The sequence below is a fragment of the Staurois parvus genome, unplaced genomic scaffold (genome assembly GCF_062004578.1).
Source record: "Staurois parvus isolate SC_StPar_1 unplaced genomic scaffold, SC_StPar_1.0 ptg001395l, whole genome shotgun sequence".
Lineage (NCBI taxonomy): Eukaryota > Metazoa > Chordata > Amphibia > Anura > Ranidae > Staurois > Staurois parvus.
In genome coordinates this window covers 9,516-35,026 of record NW_028319191.1, presented here as the reverse complement: position 1 = coordinate 35,026, position 25,511 = coordinate 9,516, and the positions used below count along the sequence as shown (strand labels likewise).

The window sequence follows — 25,511 nt, the reverse complement described above, 5'->3', positions numbered from 1 at the left end:
CTCTGATGGCGTCATAGCCTGACACAGCAGAAGTAGAATAACACATTACTCTGCATTGTCTCGGAGCACATCGGAGGATTTGATACCATAGGAATACCTGGACATGGCGTTGGTGCGCTAATTGGAGAAGGTAACATTTCCGCTGAGTCTTCCTAAATCTGGATTTATGTTATAGTACACTGCTAAAAAACAAAAATGAAAGGAACACTTTTTGATCAGAGTATAGCATCAAGTCAGTTAAACTCCTGGGATATTGGTCTGGTCAGTTAAGTAGCATCTTTTCTGACTGTTTTTCATTAGTTTTGCATTTGCCTAGGGTCAGTGTCACTACTGGTAGCATGAGGCCATACCTGGACCCTATAGAGGTTGCACAGGCAGTCCAACTCCTCCAGGATGGCACATTAATACATGCCATTGCCAGAAGGTTTGCTGTGTCTCCCAGCACAGTCTCAAGAGCATGGAGGAGATTCCAGGAGACAGGCAGTTACTCTAGGAGAGCTGGACAGGGCTGTAGAAGGTCCTTAACCCATCAGCAGGACCGGTATCTGATTCTTTTTTGCAAGGAGGAACAGGATGAGCACTGCCAGAGCCCTACAAAATGACCTCCAGCAGGCCACTGGTGTGAATGTCTCTGACCAAACAACCAGAAACAGACTTCATGAGGGTGGCCTGAGGGCCGACGTCCTCTAGTGGGCCCTGTGCTCACTGCCCAACACCATAGAGCTCGATTGACATTTGCCATTGAACACCAGAATTGGCAGGTCCACCACTGGCACCCTGTGCTTTTCACAGATGAGAGCAGGTTCACCCTGAGCACATGTGACAGACATGAAAGGGTCTGGAGAAGCCGTGGAGAACGTGATGCTACCTGTAACATCGTTCTGCATGACTGTTTTGGTGGTGGGTCAGTGATGGTCTGGGGAGGCATATCTATGGAGGGACGCACAGACCTCTACAGGCTAGACAATGGCACCCTGACTGCCATTAGGTATCGGGATGAAATCCTTGGACCCATTGTTAGACCCTACACTGGTGCAGTGGGTCCTGGGTTCCTCCTGGTGCACAACAATGCCTGGCCTCATGTGCTGAGAGTATGCAGGCAGTTCCTGGAGGATGAAGGAATTGATACCATTGAATGGCCCCCACGCTCCCCTGACCTAAATCCAATAGAACACCTCTGGGATATCATGTTTCGGTCCATGCAATGTTGCCAGGTTGCACCTCAGACTGTCCAGGAGCTCAGTGACGCCCTGGTCCAGATCTGGGAGGAAATCCCCCAGGACACCATCCATCGTCTCATTAGGAGCCTCCCCCGACATTGTCAGGCATGCATACAAGCACGTGGGGGCCATACAAACTACTGAGGACCATAATGAGTTGCTGCAATGAAATTTCCGCAAAATGGACTAGCCTGCTGCATCATTTTATCACTTTGATTTTTGGGGTGTCTTTGAATTTAGTCCTCGGTAGGTTGATGATTTTCATTTCCATCAAACGATGGGCCATCCTTGTGTTCTTAACACATCACCCCGTCCATGTCAGTATAGAGATCCAGCAGGAGATTCTTCCCATTGAGATCTGATGTGTTTCCAAAGTGTTCCTTTCATTTTTTGAGCAGTGTATATTGGAGAGTTCACCCCGAGTAATACTCTGCAGCCTTCACATATTATGGAGTGCAAAAGCAGGTCTCACTTTGCAGCCAGTAATACAGCATAAACCTAACAAAATAAATAATAAATACTGGTTACCTTTTGTGAAGTGCTTTTTACCTGATTGAAATCCTTCCATGCTCTCCCTGCTTTTTAATGTTAGGCCAACCATAGATGGATCGAATCTCAACCCGTTCAGCAAGGACTGGCTGAGAATCCACCTATGGGCAGGCTGGTTGTACTGAAGTCCATCCATCGGTTGACTTGGGTACAACCAGCCCGTCAGCTTTCTTTACCATGCGATTACTGCCGGCAGCTATAGCCGCTAGCAGTAATCATAATGTTCTGCCTGTTGCAGAACACAATAGCGCTGTGGGAGGGATTTCCCCCGTCAACACGGACTGTCTTTATAGGGGAATCAATCAATTTTCTTTCTTTCCACCCAAGAAAAGAAAATCGAATCTATGGCTTGCCTTATGGTGGGGGCTGTGGAGTGATGTTTAGCATAATGATCTCTGTCTGTAACAGGGGCGGACTGACCATTTGGAAACTTGGGCACTGCCCGAGGGCCCGGGGTCAGTAGGGGGCCCCATGAGATGCCCCTGGTACCTTTTTCATAGGCTTTTTTGAGTTTGGGCAAGGACAAAGGGGCCCCATGATCCCCTATTGCCCGGGGGCCCCATGAGTTGTCACTCCGCCCCTGGTCTGTAATGTGTTTGAAGTTCTTCCTCATCAGGTGTAACCTGGGTTTGAGCGCTGTCAGTCCTAACAAGGGGTTAAACATTTAGAAAACACCCTCCTGAATTGTATGTTAATGAGGTATAGTTCCCTGTGTGTGGGGACTGCCCAGAAATTCCTAGCATGGACCAGGACACATTCTTAGAAACATGTAAAAGGTAAGAAATATTTTTTACAAACCATTTTTAGCTATGCTGTGTGAATAGGAACACCTAAAAAGGCTGCATTCACACTTGAGCATAGCAAATTTGATTCGGTTTTTGCAGATTTTCATACAGTTTTTTTGGGCATTTTTGCACTTTGCCTTTTTTAATTAGCCAATAGAGAAAAATATCATGTGTTGCATCATTTGTTGCTAGGTTTTTCAGCATTTTTAGCTTTTCCATCCACTTTTATTTTTGTGTTGTTGTTATTATAATTATATTATTTTCTTTTTTTTTTTTCTTCTTTTTTAGAGTTGAGGTTAGGTTAGGGTTAAGGTTAGAACTGGGGCTTGGGGTAGGTTTTCTTATTATGTATTTATTTTTGTTAGGGTGTTAATACCACTACTACTATTTAATGAAAAAATAAATACACAATCATAAATAATAAACACAATAATTTAATACTATGTAATAATACATAATTATTAACCCTTAACCTCCCTAACCCTTAAAAAATACTAATAATAAACAACCTAACAGAATTATTAATAATAATAATAATAATTTTTTGTTTAGGTTTTTAATTATTTTTTAAGGTTAGGGGGTCATTATTTATTATGAATTTATTTATGATGATTTTTATTTGTGCACTTTTACATTTTTTAATGATTCATATATTCCCTTTTTTTCCTTTGCAATTTAATTTTTTTTTCTACATATTTTCATTTGAGCAGAAAATCGTGCAAAAATGCGTGACGCAAATCACGTGTTTCCATGGGAATAAAAATTTAAAAATCTGCCTGATTTGAGCTGCAAAGAAAACTTTAGAACTTGCTTGAGCTTCAGGCATTTGGCTTCAGGTGAATTGAGAATAGTTGATTTTTGCTCCGTAAGCGTTTTGGAGCTTCGAGCTACAAAATGCTCAGGTTGGAATGGGGCCTAAACCTATCCTGGGAGTTTTCTCAAATTTGACTGCAAAAGTGGAAAGGCCCTTTTATGGCCTGGTTCACACCTATGTGTTTTTGCAGAAACACACTACAGTCCATTAAACATGATTTCCTATGGGACACGTTCACATCTGTGTGTTATCAACTGGTGTGTTGTTTAGAAAAGGGTCAGAGACTTTTTTTGCCCACAGCAGGTTGCATTTTTAGTTCCAAAGATTTCAATGGAAAATGCAGCAGAAATTCATTGAAAAAAAGCTTCGAAGTCTACCAAAAAACTGCCATGGATGACCCGTCCTTCATGCCGAGGATCATTACCGATGATGAAACTTGGGTCTTGGTCTTTGTTCTAACTTGCTGCCTATGATGAAATAGCAGATGTGGTATAATGCACATGGTTAGAACAGCACCAGTTGCACAGCTCCCGATGTACACAGGATGATGTCTTTTGGCTCACTGACTTATGAAGGTTGGTGCTTCCTACAACTGTGCGTGCAACCTTGTGCTGCCACCTGTTGGCTTGTTAAAAAAAACTTTTTGACACCACCTTGTAGAATGTGTGGATGGGAAATTAAGTTTTGTTGTTTTTTAGTTCATTCAGCCCACAGGTTGAGAAAGGAAAAAAAAGGTTAATGTCTGACCAACCTTAACCTGCTCTGCTCTGTAAAGCTGGCCATAGACAACTCAAATTCAATTCAAGCTGTGGGTAGCCATGCAAGCACCACCAGGCTTGACAAACACCAAAAAAAAAAAATCAACTCAGGCGAGTGAAAAATGGTCAGCCAAACAGTAAGACTCCATTCACACCAATGCGTTTTTTTAGTGCTTTTTGCAGAAACGTACTACAGTCCATTTAACATGGTTTTCTATGGAGCATGTTCACTTCTATGATGCTGCTGCATTTTTGGAAAGGGTCAGGGACTTTTCTTAACCACTTCCAGTCCGGACACTTTTACCCCCTTCCTGTCCAGGCCAATTTTCAGCTTTCAGCGCTATCCCACTTTGAATGACAATTGCGCGGTCATGCAACACTGTATCCATATCAATTTTTTTTAGACGGATAAAGCTTTATTTTGGTGATATTTATTCACCACTGGGATTTTTTTTTTTTTTTTGCTATGTAAATTAAAAAGTCCAAAAATTTTGAAAAAAATGTTTTTCTTATAAAATTTTGCAAATGAATAATATTTCATCATAAATCTTGGCCAAAATTTATTCCGCTATCTTTTTAGTAAAAAAAAAAATAACCCAAATTAGTTTATAACCAAAAATTTATCATTTTTAAACTTTATTTTTTTTTTTTACATTTTTATTTTTTTTTTTTATATTACCATTTTATGTTTTTTTTTTACATACTGTACTACTTGTGGGGGGTGATGAAGATTTTTTTTTTTTTTTTTTTACACTGACTGCTTTTACTTTTTGCTTTTTATAAAGGCTGTAAAAGCAATCGTTTCTCCTCTCTGGCTGCATTCTTGCAGCCATTGAGAACTACTGTGTGAGCTGCATGGTACAAGGCTGTTGTGAATAGGCAAGACCACTTATGTTATCTCACATATATATTCTTATTATTATAGCCAAATTTACCACCCTAACTCCTCCCACAGTTTTTACACTACATAGACAGTAATATACCGAAACGTGCGGATTGTTCCCGATTGGTGTGCTATTACTTTGTGGAACGTTTCGCCAAATGGTTCATAAAATATTGGCATTTTTGTGGTGAAATTGGTCCCATAGGTATGAATGGCGGAATGTTCAAAACTAGAGTGGGAGCTGACAAAAGCTAGAGTGTGAGCTGAAAAATCAGGACATGATTTGTAAACTGCCATCACTCCCTCATTTTCAAGCCCACCTACACAAATCTTATATGAAAACTTTCAGCTATCCCTGCTGGCACTAAAAATGTCCACGGCTAAGCCATAGTCCTGATAGTTTTTTTTTTTTTTGTTTTTTTTTTGTTTTTTTTTAGCACTGTATTGGTATAACTGGGGACGTCAGTGACACCATGTCAGACCCCCCCCCAGTGTCAGAATGCCTGCCACAGTCCTGCTATAAGTCGCTGATCGCTGCCATTACTAGTAAAAATAATAAAAAACAAATATTCCAGTATCTATACCACCATTTGTAAACGCTATAACCTTCACATAAACCAATTAATTTACACGTATTGGGATTTTTTTTTTAGCAGACATGTCGCAGAATACATTTTGGCCTAAACTTATGACTTGATTTTTTAACGTTTTTGTTACTGGACATGTTTAATAGCAAAAAGTCAAAATATTGTTTTTCTTTTTTTTCTCAAAATTGTAGCTTTTTTTTTTTTTTTTTTTTATTATTATTATAGCACAAAAACCGCACAGGAGATCAAATACCACCGAAAGAAAGCTAAAATTGTGGGGGGGGGGGAAGGACATAAATTTGATTTGGGTGCAGTGTTGCATGACTGCGCAATTGTCAGTTAAAGTAACGCAGCGCCATAACGCAAAAAATGGCCTGGTCAGGAAGGGGGGAAATCCTCTGGAGGGCAAGGGGTTAATGTATTTCATTTCTGAGCATGCGCAGTACCTGTAGTAAATAAAAATTTTAAGTCAATGGGAGGTGTTTTTGTATTGGAGTCAATGAGAGGCAGTGTGTGAACCCAGGCACCAGGATGCGATTTCTAATGGCGACCTGGTGCCTGGGATTTGTCGAGCCCTGCCTTACATGAATAGAAAAACAAACATTCTCACAGCGAAAAATGTCAAACGAATTTGTACTAGTGTGTACTGAGCTTAAAGTGTGTATATGTATATGTGTGTGTGTGTATATGTGTATATATATATATATATGTGTATGTGTGTATATATATATATATATATATATATATATATATATATATATATATATATATAATTATACATTTTTTTTTTTTTTTAATTCGCATACATGTTATACTTACCAACTCTGTACAATGGTTTTGACCCTCTTCTGGGGTCCCCTGCCACTGCTCCAGGCTCCACCTCTTTTTTTTGAATGGCCCCATAGCTGGCCACTTGCTATGGGGCACTTGTGTGGGCTCAATCTATTGACACACACACAGCGCAGCTCGGACCAGCACTGGATTGAAATTTGGTTTGGGTAAGTATTTGGGGTGGGGGGCTCAGTGCAGAGAATGCATTAAAGCGGAGCTCCACCCAAAAGGGGAAGTTCCGCTTTAAGGGCTGCTCCCCCGCTCCCCATTAAGGATTGGCACCTTTGGGGAGCGGGTACCCAAATTTGACATGTACCCGCTCCCACTTCCGGTCCGATCACCTAGGCGATCAGAAGCGGAAGGTGTCCTCCCTCCTTCCCTCCCTGTAGTCTTTTGGGACATGTGACAGGTCCCAGAAGACTACAGGACCATTCACGAAGTGCAGCGCTACTCACGCATGTGCAGTGGGTACCCGGCTGTGAAGCCGCAAGCTATCACAGCCGGGTGCCCACACTGAAGATGCCGGCCTCCTGGAATCCAGGACTGCTGGTGAAACGAGCTGCGGGGGACACACCACGGGACCGAGGGACAGGTAAGTGGCTGTTTTTTTAAGAGTCAGGAGCTACAGTTTTTGTAGCTGCTGACTTTTATTTTTTGATAGGTCGAGTGGAACTCCGCTTTAAGCCATAGACTGTTCAAATCTTGGCTGGTTCAGCAGGGACAGGCCCAAGATTCAATCCATGTTCTCCTGGAGGGCGGAAGGGGGGAGCCGTCCTACCGTGAGAACACAGCGATTACTGCTGGTGGCTATAATAGCTGCTACCAATAATCACATGTAAAATCTAACAGGCTGGTTGTACCCAAGTTGATCGATCAGCTTGGGTACATTCAGCCTGCACACGGTTAGAATTTCAGCCAGCCCCTGCTGAACCGGCTGAGATTCAAACTGTCTATGGCTGGCTTTACAACCACTTTGATATTTGCTATTGGATATTTAGTTAGCCATCTGCCATTGTTTGTTTCTAATGATTTGCTCTCTTATCTTTTTTTAAACAATGCAGATTTGTTTACTGCCACTTTTCGGCCTTATCATAAGTTGACAATCTTCTGTGAAGTTGGCCTGTGATGGTATAACCCCCATGGAATCTTGAACAATAGCAGCTGGTTTAGAGCCCACATGATTAGTGATCTATAATGATTTGTATATAATACATGTAGGTGAGGCCTTGGTCCCAGGGAACCCAGTCAGGGAGAGACCACACATACACAGTTTTGAATGTTGCGATTTTGTCTTGTATGTTGATATGGGTTAGTAGCAATCGTTGCAAAGGAATGATGAGGGCACCCTAATTTATAAGGTCCCACACCAAAATGGCAGCCAAAGGTCACCAGAAGTTGCAGAGATTCTAGTAAATGTTTGGTCGGACTTTACTGGTACAGAAGAGAACACACAAACAATTCAATAATTGAACGAGCATTCTTAAAACTAAAAATTTTGGAGAAAGTTCTGCTAGTGTAGGGACAGCTTTAACTTCAGTGGAATTCCATCCAGTTACCTTCATCTCCTTGCAGCTTCTCTTCTTCTGTGTATGTGTGGTCCATAAAGTGTAACGAAACCCATTAATACTCACCTCTACCAGGAATGTGGCATCCGCTAGCTCCATTGGGAGCCTTCTCTCTGGCTTTGTGGTCTTTGGCCATTTTGATTGGCCGAGTTGACATAACTCCTGTGTATGAACATGGGAGATGGTTCATCTTGGTACCCAGGCATGCCAAGAATGTACACAGAGTTGTGCATGTGCACCTTGGTCTACTTTCTAAAGCTTCTTTATAGGAGAAAGGTTCGAAGCTTTTTATGGCAGAAGAGACTTAACCACCTGCCGGCTGTAATACGTATATATACGTTGCATTATGCAAGTGGTTTACTGAGGTTATGGCTGAAGATATCAGCCATAACCCCGGTTTTTGTTTTTTTGTTTTTTTGTTTTTTTTCAGCCAGTTGCTGTCTTTCTCATGAAAGTGGTCTGAGCGGCTCATTAGCCACTGGATCGCTCTCAGTAGAGGACTTGGGCAGGGGGATGTCTCCTTTCATCGCTCGTCGGTGTTTCTCAGGCTTACTGTTTCAACTGGCATGTCTGAGAAATGATCCGACAATGCGGTCAGCTGGTCACAGAGGTAATGAGAGACTCTATCGTCTCTGATCGCCTCTATGGCCTTGGAGGACCAGTGTGACGTCATGATGTCACTTCCAGTCCTGGGCGGATGTAAACAATTTTTTTTTTTAATTTAAATCTTTTGCTTTTAAAGGTAAAAGAGAGATTTGAGGTCTTTTTGACCACAGATATTTTTAAAGAGGCCCTGCCATCCTTATTTCTATTACAAGGGATGTTTACATTCCTTGTAATAAGAACAAAACTGATTACAAAATTTAAAATAAAGGGACATTGTAAACAAAAAAAAAAAAGAAGAAATTTTAAAGCGCCCCCGCCCTTCCATGCTCGCGCACAGAAATGAGCGCAGACATATGCTGTGCACAGGGGCGGACTGACCATTTGGAAACTCGGGCACTGCCCGAGGGCCCGGGGTCAGTAGGGGGCCCCATGAGATGCCCCTGATACCTTTTTCATAGGCTTTTTTGAGTTTGGGCAAGGACACAGGGGCCCCATGATCCCCTATTACCCGGGGGCCCCATGAGTTGTCAGTCCGCCCTTATATCACCATGAAGGTTAGAGCGAGAGCAATAATTCTAGTACTAGACCTCCTGTGTACCTTTAAATAGGTAACCTGCAAAAAATTTTAAAGCATCACCTATGGAGATTTTTAAGTACCATAGTTTGTCGCCATTCCACAAGCGTGCACAATTTTAAAGCGTGACATGTTTGGTATCAATTTACTCACCGTAACATCATCTTTTATATTTAACAAACAACATGGGGTATATATTGTTTTTTTGTTTTGTTTTTTTAATTCATAAAAGTGTATTTTTTCCAAAAAAATTTTTGAAAAACCGCATCCTAAATACCATATGACCTAAAAAATTGCAATGATAGACATTTTACTCTGTAGGGTCTCTTTGCAATTTTCTAGTAAAAAATACTGATTTTAAATTTGTAAACCAAAAGTGCCAGAAAATCTTTAAGTGGATAATATATCTCTTCTGCAATAAATGTCCATCCTGCTAGTAAGTTTTACATTTCAGGGCTAAATTCCGCTTTATTGATGAAGTACCACGCAGCATCCTCTTGGAAGCCCCAAATGCAGGATGAAGGGTGTGTCCAAAATGGCCTGGATGCACAGGTGGTAGGCTGTATGAGACTGGGCATTGGACATTTTCTTAGCAGACATTTTTAGGCTGAAAAAATATGTAGTGGTGGTAAAATAACTCCTCCGTCTTGGTGAATTCAGCCTATTTGTCTTATTGGATAAACCCACTTATTTTTAAGATCATAGCTTTCCAGGCATTGCCCAAAGGTCTGGAACCTGCCAGTTTTGAAGGTTCCAGTGTTCCATACTTTCCACCTGTTTGCTAAATTGGTACCGTAACATTGTGTATCTTTTCCGCACCCAGGTTTACAATGGAGAAGTTTGTGTTTCTGTTGGCCATCCTGCCATGTGTGGCACCAAAGACCATCTCAAACCCTCCAACAGAGTCCAATTCCTCTCTACGCTTCGCAGTGATTGGTGACTGGGGCGGTCTACCCCTCCCTCCATACTACACCAAGCAGGAGACCTTGGTCGCAGCTGAGCTCGGCAAAACTGTGGCAAAATGGGGAGCCGACTTCATCGTGTCTGTTGGAGACAACTTCTACTATGAAGGTGTGAAGGATGTCACCTCAGATAGGTTTAAGGTGAGAAACAAAATTCATGTGTAATAGGGTGGTGGTGGGGTTCTGTGAAACGGTGGCAATTAAAACTGTGGCCCAAGGAACTAATGGAAATTTTTTTTTTTTTTTGCACCCCCTCCCAAAAATTACAAATACTGTAGCTGCTGGCTTTTAATATTAGGGCATTTACCTGGCCAGGGATCCAGCTCTGTCCCTACCATGAGCCGATTCTTCAACCGGCTATTGGGCAGTGGCGCCTCCATCTTGACTAAGGGAAACCGACAGTGAAGCCTTGCGGCTTTGTGAATGGACCGCAGTCTTCTGTGACCTGTGAAGTATCCCAGAGAACTGGGTGGGGGGAGGGTGTGAACTTCTGGCTCAGTTCGCCGCAGCAGGAGTGGGTACCTGTCGAAAACCTGCTGCCCCCAAAAAAGTGGCAAATGTGGCAGCGGAGGGGGGAGTGAAAAGTATACCTTTTTATGGCGCCCCTCAAAGCTGTGAATGGAAGGAAAAGGATCACTCCACTGGCAAGTGAGAAGGGGGGAGCATGAGTCCGAGCGATTCCAGTGTCAGCCAATACTAGTGAAGGGATGGATGCTGCTCAACCGACCCCAGGAGTCCAATGTTGGGAAATGGCCTCAGCCACTGTTCTGGCCATTCTTAGGACATTCGACAATTCCCTTCACTTGTATTAGTGGAGGGGGGAAGAGGCAGATAAGCGGAGCTTCTACTTTTGCTTGGAATTCTGCTTTAAAAGATATAATAATGAAACCAGTGTTTGCTGCAACGTTCATCTTTTTTAATCCTAGATTTCCCCTACAGTAATTTTTTATCTGCCACTAGATAACCTCAGTCTGTAGGCCAGCATTGTTCAATACACTTCTTCTGAGCCCAGGTCGCCCTGGACCTGCACCCAACCTGTGACAGGACAGTGAAAGGAGCAGCAGCACCGTGATTAGGTCATTTCTCTGTCACTCTGCTCTCTCCTCCTTTCAACATGATGCTGGTAAGCCCATTAATTGATTGGTTCCTTGTAGTGCTTCTTCCTCTCACTCTCCAGCCAAATATATTAAAGAATGTATGGCAAAACTTTTTTTTTTTTTTTTTGCATAGTGTAAGGGAGGGTTAGAACCCTGGTCAGGTTGTGTGGTTTTTTTTTTTTTGTTTTTTTTTTGCCATTGTGTTCTATTAGGGAGATTTCTCTTTACTTCCTGTCCCATAGCCAAAACAAGAAGCAATAGGAAATCTCTCCAAAGTGAGTAGAACCCTGGCTGGCACCAGAACTAGAGTCCCCATTGGAGGATTTCCCCACTGCTACTCTTCCAGGGACAACCCAAAATTTTGGATTTTTAAAAAAACTTTCGATGATAATGGCAAACAAGACAACTAGAGAAGGTGAATAGGGGTGCAGACAGCAATAAAACCTGACGGGTCTTAATACTTGTCCATTCTATCAAAAAATAAGAAAAAAAGGTTTTGCCTTTAGCTATACCTGTCATATTGTTTTGCCGTCTGTGTCCCCTATGGAAAGTGTTATACCTCTCTGTGTATTGGTGATCACGGTCACCTGAAAGACAGTGAGGGGAAACCCAGAGTTGTCCCCAAAGCTGCTCAAAGCTGTGAATGGAAGGAAAAGGATCACTCCCAGAGTTGTCCCCAGAACAAGAGGGAAGGGGAAATCTTCCAATGTAGAAACCTGTTTCAGAGACAAATGTGCAAGAGGGGGAATTCCTTCACTTTGGGAAAGAATTTCTAATTTCGTATTGTGTCTCTGAGACAATACATGAACAGAACTTTCCAAAATGGTACACAAACCACAAATAAATGACCTGGTAGGAGTTAACATGTTCTACTATATCCAAAACAATAAAGTTTTGGCTATACAGGCGTACCTCGGTTTACGAATTTTCGTATTGTAAAGGAATGCATTGAAAACCAATTAATCCGTTCCGGAGGTCATAAAAAAGTAAAAAAAAAAAAAAAAAAGTCTTTTAATATGTTATAAAGTGCACTTTAAAGGCATAAATTACTGTAAAGGGACATGGTAAACCATTTGCCGCCCGCCCTATGGCTGAATGGCGGCCGGCAAATGTCATCAGCTTTCCGGGTGGACGCCATATGGCATATGTCAAAGTAGACAGTCCAACATATTTCATAACAGGCATGGCGAGTTTTTTTGAAGTTGTCCCCTTTTTTTTTTCGTCATTTTTTGGAAAATTAAGTGTTCCTGCAAATAAAAGAAGTATCACGTCAGTACTCAATTGGTTCTGTTGGAAAATGAAGAAATTAAAAAAACGATTTTCACTTTTTTTTTTTTTTTTTTTTTTTTTTTTTTTTTTTTTACATACTGTCACCAGTGCAGTACAGCATCATCATATAACTGGCATGGAGGTGGTCAGGGACACTGACTGGTGACAGTACGAAAAGAAAAAATCGATTTTTTTTTATTTTTAATTTTTTATTGATTTTTCTTTCTCTTTTTTTCTAAGATATATATATATATATATATATATATATATATATATATATATATATATATATATATTATTTTTTTTTTTTTTCATATTTCACTATGACCAAAGTAGTATAATGTTACCATAGTAACATTGTACTACTTTGGGGAAGTGATCAGTATTTTTTTTTTTTTTTACACAATTTGCTTATACCAGTAGCAAGTAATTACTTTGCTATAAGCAAGCATTTACCTGAATGAAATCGATTCATTCAGGGTTTTTTTTTTTTTTGTGCTTAGCTGTGATTTGGCCACTGCTAATCACGTGACACAGCTGGGCTGTGATTGGCCCAGCTTGTGCATGTGATCGCTGTGACCATTCACAGCTAGACACACTTGTATACAATGGATGGCATGGAAGGAAGCCATCCATTGTATACAACTGTCATGTGACCTGCTGTGATTGGTCACAGCAGGTCACATGGTACTGGAAACGGGGCCAGTATACAGATCTGTCATCGACCGTGTCCAAGGTACACGGCTGGTGACAGATCGAGCCACAGCGCGGCCCTCCGGGCATGCGCAATGCGTGTTCCTGAAAGGAAGCCATGTGGTGTCCACCAGGAGGGACAAGCGGCAACTGGTTAATGAGTTTCCCAATCGTAAAGTGGTTCTAAAAGCAGAAGGTTTGTTTTTTACCATGACCGGTTCAGCTCTTTGGACATACTACATACGTCCAAAGAGTGAACCTTTTAAGTACAAGCTGATGGCTGCAACTCCATAGCCGCTGATCACTTTCACAGAGCCGGCAGCGCAGTACCCCCCCCCCACCGGTTAGGGAAGGGACAGTGCATGTGGGATCAAGACATGGATGTGCCTTGGTCTCACAGCAAACAGAGAAACCAGCAGTGATATCGCTTCTGATTTCGGATACACCATTTCCTGTGCAGTACAACTAGATGACACATCTAACCAAGCTGATCTGTGCTTCATTAGATGGTGAGAGGTATGGGGAGACATTGGGGTCTATTAGACCCCTAATGTCTCCATAAAGAGTACCTGTCACCTGCCCAATGCTATCACGTATGGGATTACAATCAAGTAAAAATAAAAAACTTAAAATGAAAAAACTTTAAAAAAATAACATAATATATTAAAATAAATATATAGTCGTAACCCCGTTGTCCTGCACACCTGTGCAAATACCAACATTAGCCCAGGGTGTGCACACATATGTAAACCGCCGTCAAACCACACGTGTGACCTATCGCCATGAACGTCAGAGTGAGAACAATAACTCTAGCACAAGAGCTCCTAGTCAACTCAAACGATGAGCTGCAAAGGCTTTTAAAGTGTTGCCCATGGGGATTTTTGGGCACTGTAGTTTTTGGCAATTATCGCAGACGCATGCACTTGTAAAACATGGAAAGTTTGGTATTTGTTTACTTGATGCAACCTCATCTTAAACCAGCCTACAAAATGACTGGGGATACACTGTAAGTGGTTTGCATTGTAGTCAGTGCATTGTTTGTGTTTTGTCCAGTGGGCCTCTCAGCTCCCTATGTTCTGTTTTACAGACCAGCTTTGAGTCAGTGTTTGATGCAGAGTCCCTACGCAACGTCCCCTGGTATGTTATCGGTGGAAACCATGACCACTATGGGAACATCACGGCTCAGTTGGCGTACTCCAAAATATCTTCTCGATGGTAATGCCCACTGTATGGTGCAGTTTTTGGGTAGGGATCTGATATGTATACATGGCAGTGAGAATTGTAAGGATGGGGTTGTTGTAGATAGTGGTATGTGTCTTATCTTCTTAGATTTGTCACTTTTATGAGAGAACATTTCCAAGGGTGTAGTTTCAGACTATGAGTGCAGCACCATCTGTTAATAAAGTCTGGTGTCACAGCAGGGCCGACACTATGGGGGCATGTGTCCTAGGCGCCACATCGAGAGGGGTGCCATCATACCCATGCTCCAGGGGACCCATGCGGCCTCCCTGGCACACCAGGACAGGAGGGGCGGCATTTACGAGAACTGATAGGTTGTTTTCTTCCTGCAGCTGCTGAAAGCCAGCATTCAGCTTCTGCAGGAGAAAAATACAGCTGGTTCTAGTAAACCGCCCCTCCTCTCCTCTTTCTGCCACCCCCCACAGTGCAGGTGCCCCCCCCCCCCCAGATCTCCCACCGGCTGCTGCGGGGGGGGGGGGGTTCAGAATGGAGAGCGGGGGAAGGGGCTGGTAAATTTTTCATTTATTGGCCCCGTCCTTTTCTGAATGAACATAGAGAGTAATTAGTACCGATCACTCATTGTGTTCCTTCATAACCGAAGCATAGTAAACACTGTTTACTATGGTTCAGTTTGTGAATGAATGGGAAGCCGCTCAGCATAGAGCACTTTTCCTATTCACTGTCCAGTGCATCTAAGGCTGCAGAGGAGGGGACTGGGTAATCTCTGTCCCCAGTCACTTTTTCTCTGAATCAAAAGTGAGACATCATTGGTCTGTTTTTAGATCCCTGATATCTCCCCAAAGCCCCCAAAAGGGGCTTCTAAACATACGGTAGTTTAAAAAGAAAAAAAAAATGTAAAAAAATAAACTACTGACACCGTCCTCTGCCCTACTGACACCGTCCTCTGCCCTACTGACACCGTCCTCTGCCCTACTGACACCGTCCTCTGCCCTACTGACACCGTCCTCTGCCCTACTGACACCGTCCACCATTAAGGCAGGCTAAGTTCATATTTTTGCAAGGACATTTTGTTTTATTCATTTTAGCATATTTTATTGGTATAAGAATGCTTTGTTTTATTTCACCATGCCCCTTTAAGTCCCACTGTTAACAGTTTGGTCACACCCATTGTTCACCGCGGTGCACTAAACATGGCACATTATTACTGTCTTTGGGGCACCAAAAGGTCTGCCAAGTCTTTTACAATCCTAAGTGATTTCAAGCCTCACCTCTGCAGTGGATTAGGAGGGGTGGCGAATGCTACAAAAGAGGAGAGCCCAGCTCGGGACTTTAATAATTCACTTTTTCTTACCCGGCAGTGCCCATCCTAATCTGAGCCAGAAGTGAGGCTTGAAATCTCTTCATTTATTCCTCACCTCTGTGGCAGATTAGAAGCAGCATCGCCACAAAAGAAAAAAAGCCCACCGGGCCTTTAATAAGCCAACCGTGACTGTACAGTAAGGCTATTTCAAGCCGCACCTCCACAACGGATTAGGAGGGGTGCCGCCATGAAAGAACAACAACACACAGAAGCAGGCCTCATTAACCAGTTCTCCACCAGGCCAATTCTGACATTTCTTTCCTACATGTAAAAACATGTATTTTGGTATAAAATTACGCAGAACCCCCAAACATATCATATCATATATATATTTATTAGTATTTTATTTATTTTTGGCAGAGGTCCTAGAGAATAAAGGTGGTGCAATTTGCAATTCTTTGTCACACAGTATTTGTCTGTTAGACCCCATATCTCTTCCTCTGGTCTCCAATGTCTGATCAACTGCTTACCTGGCCACTAACAGGCAAGTAAACAAATAACCAAAACCGGAAGTGATTAAATGCTCATTGCTAACAGTTTCCAGGACCACAGAGAGGGAGGAACAACATTAGTTCCACCATCACCACTGGACACAGCGGTCCTGAGCTCTGCAATCAGACGGGAAAGCTTGGGAAAGGTGGTGGCGGGAGGGACACCATTCTGCCACCTGCAGAAGTGATCAAGGGGCTGTTCGGCCACTTTGATCACTTCTGTCTAACAGGAAATCTGTGGCAAAAAATTTTGATACTGAGAGGATGCCTGCAGCAGGCATCCTCCCGGTATAACCACTTCAACCCAAGGACGTCATATGATGTCCTACAGGCAAGAAGTGGTTAAAACCCATTTCTTGGCTCACTTATTTTTCAGGTGGTGCCTCTCCTATGGATGTAAGGCTTAAAGTGGCATCATTCTCACAGGACCTCCTTCTCTCCTGCTCCCTGGTCTCCTCCTCCCATGCACGACTGCAAGACTTCTCCAGGTCCTCCCCCATCCTCTGGAACTCACTGCCCCAATCCATCAGACTGTCGCCTTCCCTCCTCACATTCAGGCGCTCCCTCAAAACCCATCTCTTCAGGGAAGCCTACCCCACCCTCACCTAACGGCCATTCTCCCTCATTCCTCCCACCACTTCATTCCCCTCAGCCACTTCCTACTGTACCACTACCCCCTCCCTCCTAGATTGTAAGCTCGAAAGAGTAGGGCCCTCTTACCCCTCGTACGTTGTTTGTTATTGTTGTACTGTGCCATGTATTGTCCCCCCTATATTGTACAGCGCTGAGCAAACCCTTTGGCGCTATATAAACTCGATGTAATAATAATAATAATTCTTCAAACCTCACCTATATGGCGATTATGTAGGTCTCTATGCTACATGCAGCGAGTCACTATTACCAAAACTTTGTGTATTATTATTATCATCATCTTAGGACTTATTTATGTATTTATTTATTTATTACACATGATCTTCAATCTCTGCGTAGAGGGCTGGGTGTGTGTGGATGGAGAACTCTCTCAGGTGGGGGGCGCCAAACTGATTCTTTGCCCTGGGTGAAAGAATGTCTAGCTTTGCCACTGTATCACAGGCTGACCCTTGTGTCCAGAAGTGCTCTGCAATGAAACGGCACCCCCCACAGTTCCCGAATACATTGATAAACATTTTCCTTCTCTCTGTACAGGAGATTCCCAGACTTGTACTATGACCTAGTCTTCAAGATTCCAACCACCAACGTGTCTGTGCGTCTCGTAATGCTGGACACCATAGTCTTGTGTGGCAACTCTGATGACTTCCATGGAGGTCAACCGCTAGGTGCTGCTAACCCAAAGTTGGCCAATGAACAGCTTGCTTGGCTAACAAAGAAACTGGAGACAGCCAAGGAGGAGTACTTACTGGTGGTGGGTCATTACCCGGTATGGTCCATCGCTGAACATGGCCCTACCCACTGCCTTCTGCACCATGTGGAGCCACTGCTTAGGAAATACAACGTGACAGCTTATCTGTGTGGACATGACCATAACATGCAGGTAAGGGTAAATGGATGTGTGAAAAATAATTTCTTCCCTTTATAATTTTAAAGATATACTCCAGTAAAGACATAATGTGCAGAATTCATAAACAACGTCCGAGCTTTGATGCCAGATTTTAAATAAAAATATGTGTTTAAATACCTTATTGCCCTCTTTAGCGCAGACAACTGAAGTCAAGACATAAGCAGGTTGTACTTGGCTGATATGGGGATACATGGTTATGTTCTGTTTGTTTAACAAGCCATTATTCTATTTCTATACAGGATTTATATAGTGCCAATAGTTTGCACAGTGATTTACAATATAAATACTCTGATATCCTGGGGCTCTCTCACACCTCTAATTTCCCAAGAATATTGGGAAACTAATGATAGACATATTTTTAATTGCCTTTTTAGTAATTCCTTCAACTTTCCTTTCAGAATTAACATTTTCTATAGGACCCTATACTACAAAATACTCCCGCAAATGTGGGCCATTGATTGCAAGCAAGATTTGTTAATTTTCACACACACAAAAGTATTTTTCCTAACAAATTAATTCAAGACCATGTTGCAAAAATGAATACACCCCAATGTAAGGCTTAGGAGCAAAGCTAAATTTTAGGCAACAAAATCAGAATTAACAAGAATTCAACGACAGGTGAGTCTAATTATTCATTAAACAGGTGTCCAACAGACAGTTGATTATAAAAGAGAGTTACTTAACAAAGAAAACCCCTCCCATTTCATGCTGTCAGCAATGGCACCACATGGAAGAGAAACGTCACAAGGCCTGAGAAAGAAAATAATTTTATTTACACAAGAAAGGTGAAGGCTACAAGAAGATCAGCAAAGCTTTACTTATCAGTCAGAATACTGTAACAAAAGTTATACAAAACGTTAACAAAGTTGGAACTACAACCATCTCACAGAGACGTCCAGGCCATCCACGGAAGTTAACACCTCGACAGGAGCGTCTTCTGATGAGAAGGGTTGAAGAAAATCGCCATGCAAGTTTACTGCAGTTAGCTAAAGAAGTTGAAAGCCAAACTGGGGTGATTGTTTCCCATGACACAATACAGCGTACACTGCAAAGGAATGGCATGCATGGGTGTCGTCCACGAAGGAAGCCTCTCCTAAAGCCCATGCACAAAAAAGCCCGCCTAGAATTTGCCAGGGCCCATGCTGAAAAAGACTCAGGGACTCTGTTCTCTGGAGTGATGAGAGCAGGATAAAGGTTTGTGGAACCAGGGGCGGACTGACCATTTGGAAACTCGGGCACTGCCCGGGGTCAATAGGGGGCCCCATGAGATGCCCCTGGTACCTTTTTCATAGGCTTTTTTGAGTTTGGGCAGGGACACAGGGGCCCCATGATCCCCTATGGCCCGGGGACCCCATGAGTTGTCAGTCCGCCCCTGTGTGGAACTAATGGCTTCAAAACTGTATGGCGTTGAGGAGCACAAAGTAAAATGCATGGCGCCTACAGTGAAACATGGTGGCAGTGTCCTTCTGTGGGGCTGCATGAGTGCTGCTGGTGCCAGGGAACTGCACATCATTGATGGTATCATGAATTCACAGATGTACTGCTCTATATTGAAAGACGAGATGTTAGCATCACTCCGTGCCCTTGGTCGTCGTGCACTTTTCCAACATGTGAATAATCCAAAACACACATCTAAGGCCACTGTTACATTTCTGAAGAAGAACATGGTGAAAGTGATTCAGTGGCCAAGTATGTCTCCTGATCTGAACCCAATTGAACACCTATGGGGAATTCTGAAGAGACAAGTTGAGCATCACCTTCATCCAGCATCCAGGCTCTAAAAGAGGTCGTTCTTGAAGAATGGGAAAAAAATAATGTTGCAATATGTCGCCAAATTTTTCATTCCATGCCTAGAAGACTTGGTGCTGTAGTAAAAATCATGGAGGTCATAAAAAATACTAAATGTAGTACTTTGGCTGATGCAAAAATGAATACACTCCACAACAGTTTGAGTAGAGCTGAAGATTTTGTAATCTAAGTTATATTATTAACCTTACTTGGTATGTGTGTATAAGGTATCTCACATAAGTGAGTCCACCCCTCACATTTTTGTAAATATTTTATTCTATCTTTTCATGTGACAACACTGAAGAAATAACACTTTGCCGCAATGTAAATTAGTGCATGTACAGCTTGTATAACATGTAAATTTGCTGTCCCCTCAAAATTACACAGCCATTAATGTTGAACCCGCTGGCAACAAGTGAGTACACTCCTAAGTGAAAATGTCCAAATTGGGCCCAAAGTGTCAATATTTTGTGTGACCGCCATTATTTTCCAGCACTGCCTTAACCCTCTTGGGCATGGAGTTCACCAGAGCTTCACAGGTTGCCACTGGAGCCCTCTTTTACTCCTCCATGATGACATCACGGAGCTGGTGGATGTTAGAGACCTTGTGCTCCTCCACCTTCTGTTTGAGGATGCCCCACAGATGCTCAATAGGGTTTAGGTCTGGAGACATGCTTGGCCAGTCCATCACCTTTACCCTCAGCTTCTTTAGCAAGGCAGTGGTTGTCTTGGAGGGGTGTTTGGGGTCGTTATCATGTTGGAATACTGCTCTGCGGCCCAGTCTCTGAAGGGAGGGGATCATGCTCTGCTTCAGTGTGTCACAGTACATGTTGGCATTCATGGTTCCCTCAATTAACTGTAACTCCTCCGTGCCTGCAGCACTCATGCAGCCCCAGACCATGACATTCCCACCACCATGCTTGACTGTAGGCAAGACGACGCACTTGTCTTTGTACTCCTCACCTGGTTGCCACCACACACGCCTGACACCATCTGAACCAAATCAGTTTATCTTGGTGTCATCAGACCACAGGACATAGTTCCAGTAATCCATGTCCTTAGTCTGCTTGTCTTCAGCAAACTGTTTGCGGGCTTTCTTGTGCATCATCTTTAGAAGAGGCTTCCTTCTGAGACAACAGCCATGCAGACCAATTTGATGCAGTGTGCGGTGTAAGGTCTGAGCACTGACAGGCTGACCGCCCCACCCCTTCAACCTCTGCAGCAATGCTGGCAGTACTCATACATCTATTTCCCAAAGACAACCTCTGGATATGACGCTGAGCACATGCACTCAACTTCATTGGTCGACCATGGCGAGGCCTGTTCTGAGTGGAACCTGTCCTGTTAAACCGCTGTATGGTCTTGGCCACCATGCTGCAGCTCAGTTTCAGGGTCTTGGCAATCTTCTTATAGCCTAGGCCATCTTTATGTAGAGCAACAGTTATTTTTTTCCGATCCTCAAAGAGTTGTTTGCCACTTAGGTGTCATGTTGAACTTCCAGTGACCAGTATGAGAGAGTGAGAGCGATAACACCAAATTTAACATACCTGCTCCCCATTCACACCTGAGACCTTGTAACACTAACGAGTCATATGACACCGGAGAGGGAAAATGACTAATTGGGCCCAATTTGGACATTTTCACTTAGGGGTGTACTCACTTTTGTTGCCAGTGGTTTAGACATTAATGGCTGTGTGTTAAGTTATTTTGAGGGGACAGCAAATTTACATGTTCTGCAAGCTGTACACTCACTAATTTACATTGCGGCAAAGTGCCATTTCTTCAGTGTTGTCACATGAAAAGATAGAATAAAATATTTACAAAAATGTGAGGTATGTACTCACTTCTGGGAGATACTGTATATATAAATATACATTTGATTTTATATATATATATATATATATATATATATATATATATATATATATATATATATATATATATATATATATATATATATATATATATAATTTTATTCCAGCAATCGCAGAAAGGGGGATGGGGGATTACACTGATCCCAGAGTAGGACTTTAAATAAGATCAGCAAGTCACCAAAACCTTTTCACTATATCTGTATTGTGCTCTTGTACTTCAGTATCTGCAGGATGACGTTGGTATTGGATATGTGCTGAGTGGGGCTGGAAACTTCTTAGAAAATTCACGGAAGCACAAGGAAGCCGTTCCCATGGGCTACTTGCGTTTTTTCCAAGGCGAAGAGGAACCTTTGGGAAGTTTTGTCTACATGAAGGTTACCGCTAAAGAATTGAATATAACCTACATACAGTCTGGAGGCAAAAGTCTTTTCCAAACCACCCTCCATCCACGGAAGCTGTAACCTTAGCTGCTATAGAGAAACATTGTTTACATAATGGCATTCTTTTTGGATCAAATGATTCTATGTGTATGCATTACTGCAGAGTGCGTTACTTGGAGTCCCTTCTTTCAAATGTTGATTCAATCGAATCCCAAGAAGATCAGACTGTTTTTCATAGTAAAAAAAAAGATCTAGGCATGTGTCAAATCTAAACGGATCAAATACTGTATTTTTAAGTTTACCTTTTACATAAATTGGCCCATGCAGACATCAAGCCCTAATAGTTTAAAATATAAAGCAGATGTAAATGCCATACCTGCAGGTCTTTACTGTCACCCATGAAGCCTACATAAAATACTCCCAATGTTTATATTCCTTATTAAATCCTGGCTTATTTCAAGGAAATGGCAGACATTGGGTGCTCACACTCAGTATCACAGAATGCAATAAATAAACTGCATGTGCAGAGCGATTTCTGCTGTCACAGAAATTCTCACACCACTGTAGTCCCTTTCTAGCTCATAGACCACAACAAAATGGCCACCAAGCCTTCTTTGAGGACAACTAAAGAGTTTATCACTTTAGTTGTCCTCGAGAAGAAGGTTCATTGGCCGTCTTGTTGAAGTCCATATCCTAGAAATAAGCCTTGAAGTAGGAATATAAACATTGTGGGTATTTTGACACATCCTTCATAGGTGACAGAAAAGGCCTACCAAGTATGGCATTTGCATTTTAACAAAGGGCACAGTGCATTTTAAGCTCCTCGGGCAGGCTCCTTGTCTTCAGGGGCAGTTTAAGTCCAAGGTGCACTTAGTATATGAAATCGTATGTTATTCAATGTTTTTATTGGAAATTCAAATGTACTGAAAATTATGTGAACATTTGAGTAGGTGGAGACATTGGATGAGCAGTTCAGATGAACCCATGTGGTTTGGGAACCGCACAGTTCAACAGGAAGAATTAAGCTTGCATTTTCATATGTACTCCATGCTTTGGAGCCATAGACTATATCCTGCCTTCTTCCAGTAGCATTCTTGAAAGGTTCCCTTAGGATGTTAGGCCTTGTCTTATTTGTATATTACCATGAACTTTCAGCTAATGGGACATTAGTTACCACCTACTGTAATGTTCTATGATGCAGGAGGAACACCAGCACTAGTTAATGTAGAATAACATGGCGGTAAACTGGTGGCAAGCCTGTTAAGTTTGCAAAGGTTTTGACTTGCCCTTCTAATCCTGTCATGTAAACAAGGTGGAGTGAAGAATCTTCAGAACTCGAGAAGACCTCCAATAACCTGAAATCTTCATTGCTTGAAGAACCAAATGCAGAATCTACCTCACAAACCCTCCTCCTTCCAGAGCTCTACTATCATGAGAGAAGTATGGGGCATGCCATTGATGGCCTATTTCTGAAAATACTAGTTGAATGGCTAAGTTTAGCTTCAACCCTTTTGAGTTACAGACCTGGAACAAACGTGCTGTAAAATTTTTAAGGATTCAAAATGTATCTCGGCAATGACGGCCCCCATATTTCTTTCCTCGCAGATTCCATTTTCAAGTTCACAGAGAATCAATGCTGTATTGACATCCATTTTAGAAAATGTGATGTCTCCCAAAAGAATAATGTAGTTAGTTGGCCCACTTGGAACTTGTGGCCTTATTGGGAATCAGACAACCATACTTACATTTATGTTGCTAGTTTCGGTTTATATAATAGCTGCATTTTCTGTTCATCTGACTCATAAATGTCCATCTCCATGATCTTCAGGCAATAGATACCTTTTTTAAAAACTTAAATTAAACTTTCAAATTATTACATTTCAATCAGATTTAAAGTAGAACTAAAGGCAAAACCTTTGTTTTCATTTCGGAATGGATTGGATTTGTAAGAGAGGGTTTTAACCCCTGTCAGATTCTCTTTCCCCATCTGTGTCCTATTGGGGAGATTTCCCCTCAGTTCCTGTCCCACAGCTGAAATGCGAAGTCAGAGGAAGTGAGGAATTCCCTGGTTGTGACCAGGGTCATCAAAACTACTGTCCCCATTGGAAGATTTTCCCCTCTATTCCTGTTCTGGTGGGAATCCAATATCTGGGAATTTTATTTCACTCTCAGCGATGATGGTAAATCTGATAGGGTGAATCTCCGTAACGGGCACACAGTGGTTCTAATCCCTCTCCACTATATCCAATGCTAAATAAATTAAAAAAAAAAAAAAAAAAAAAAAGTTTTGCTTTTAATCTTTTTATGTTTTTTTTTTTCCTAAGTGCTATTCTAATTTCATAACAATTTTAAGGGCTGTTTGACTGGCAAATCTTTTGTTTATTTCTGTGTGTTTGCAAAGCTCTGATGGCTTTTGTTTTTAAATGATGTTCTATGTTTTTTTGTAATAAACTTGCAGATCTGAAAGATTTGTTAAAATATAATAATGGGTCTGTAAATGATTAGTTCATTTTGTTGATTAAGCAATGAAGTAAAGGATTTAAGAACATCGGAGTTTATAAATTGTGTCTCATGCTTGGTTTGAGGATAGTGTGTTGCAACCAAGTTAGTGCCGAACACCTTTTGCATGCGGTACAAGCAACGGTCACTGTTATTTTCCCAAACAAGATCAGGGTAGAGTGACCTTGTCAGCAGATAATCCAACCCCAGGTTTTCATATTTGCCATACCACACTAAGGTGCTAAGAAGGAAAGAAAAAATGAGCAGCACTACAACCCCCAGAGGAATAATGACCAGCGGTGCTCTGACTCGTAGCTCCTGCAAGCTCGGCTCAAATGAAATTCCAACAAAGGAAAGCCATCAACACGGTAAAGTCCGCAGACTAAAGTCCATTTATTGATCTACAAAAAGTGGGTAAAAGCCAGTCAAGGAACTAATGCAAATAAAATTACGCGTGCAAACCACTGCAACTCTGATAGTTTATATCATGACGCTACTCTAAAATATAACATAGAATCAGAAATTTCCTTGAAACAGTAATCTGTCCACAAAAAGTCCAACTATTGTGATATTAAAAAAATTATAGCAGAAATCCACTAATTGTGATGTCATCATTTGGGAAAGTGAGACACCTTTTCAGCAGACTGTAACTTCCAAAACTTCTGCCCCTCTGTTACATGACTGTTCTAAAGCGCTTGTGTCTATCCATAGGTCCCTGGTGCTCCAAGTACATAATTCCTCCATCATCTCTTGCTATCAACTGGATCATTCACATAAATGTATAAAGGGGAAAAAACGTCTTCAATAGCGTAGTATTTTAACCACTTCACCTTTGGAAGGTTTTACTCCCTTTTATGAGTAGGGCATTTTTTGCTATTTAGCACTGTACTATTTTAACTGGCAATTGCACAGTCATGCAATACTGTACCCAAATAAAATATATAAAAAGTGCTCCTTTAATTTTTTTGAGCAGTGTGTATATATTTCATTTGGGTACAGTGTTGCATGACCGCGCAATTGTCATTCAAAGTGTGATAGCGCTGAAAGCTGAAAATTGCCCTGGTCAGGAAGGCCAATTGGCCAATCAGTGATCACATGATCGGGAGCTCGTACAGAGGTCCCGTCCAACGATGGGTGTTTCACTGTGTCCGGAGGACACAGCGGGCAC

The 25,511-nt window shown here is 42.1% G+C and overlaps 1 protein-coding gene across 1 annotated transcript; it reads left to right on the top strand.

Moving 5' to 3' along the window:
* On the top strand, positions 1 to 24,935 carry LOC149436244 (tartrate-resistant acid phosphatase type 5-like). The gene is made up of 5 exons (XM_089661821.1): positions 1 to 130; positions 9,996 to 10,275; positions 14,281 to 14,408; positions 17,430 to 17,775; positions 21,686 to 24,935. Exons 2-5 carry the CDS (start codon positions 10,003 to 10,005, stop codon positions 21,923 to 21,925), a joined length of 987 nt encoding a protein of 328 aa, XP_089517947.1. The 5' UTR covers positions 1 to 130; positions 9,996 to 10,002; the 3' UTR covers positions 21,926 to 24,935.
* Positions 24,936 to 25,511: the final 576 nt, after the last annotated feature.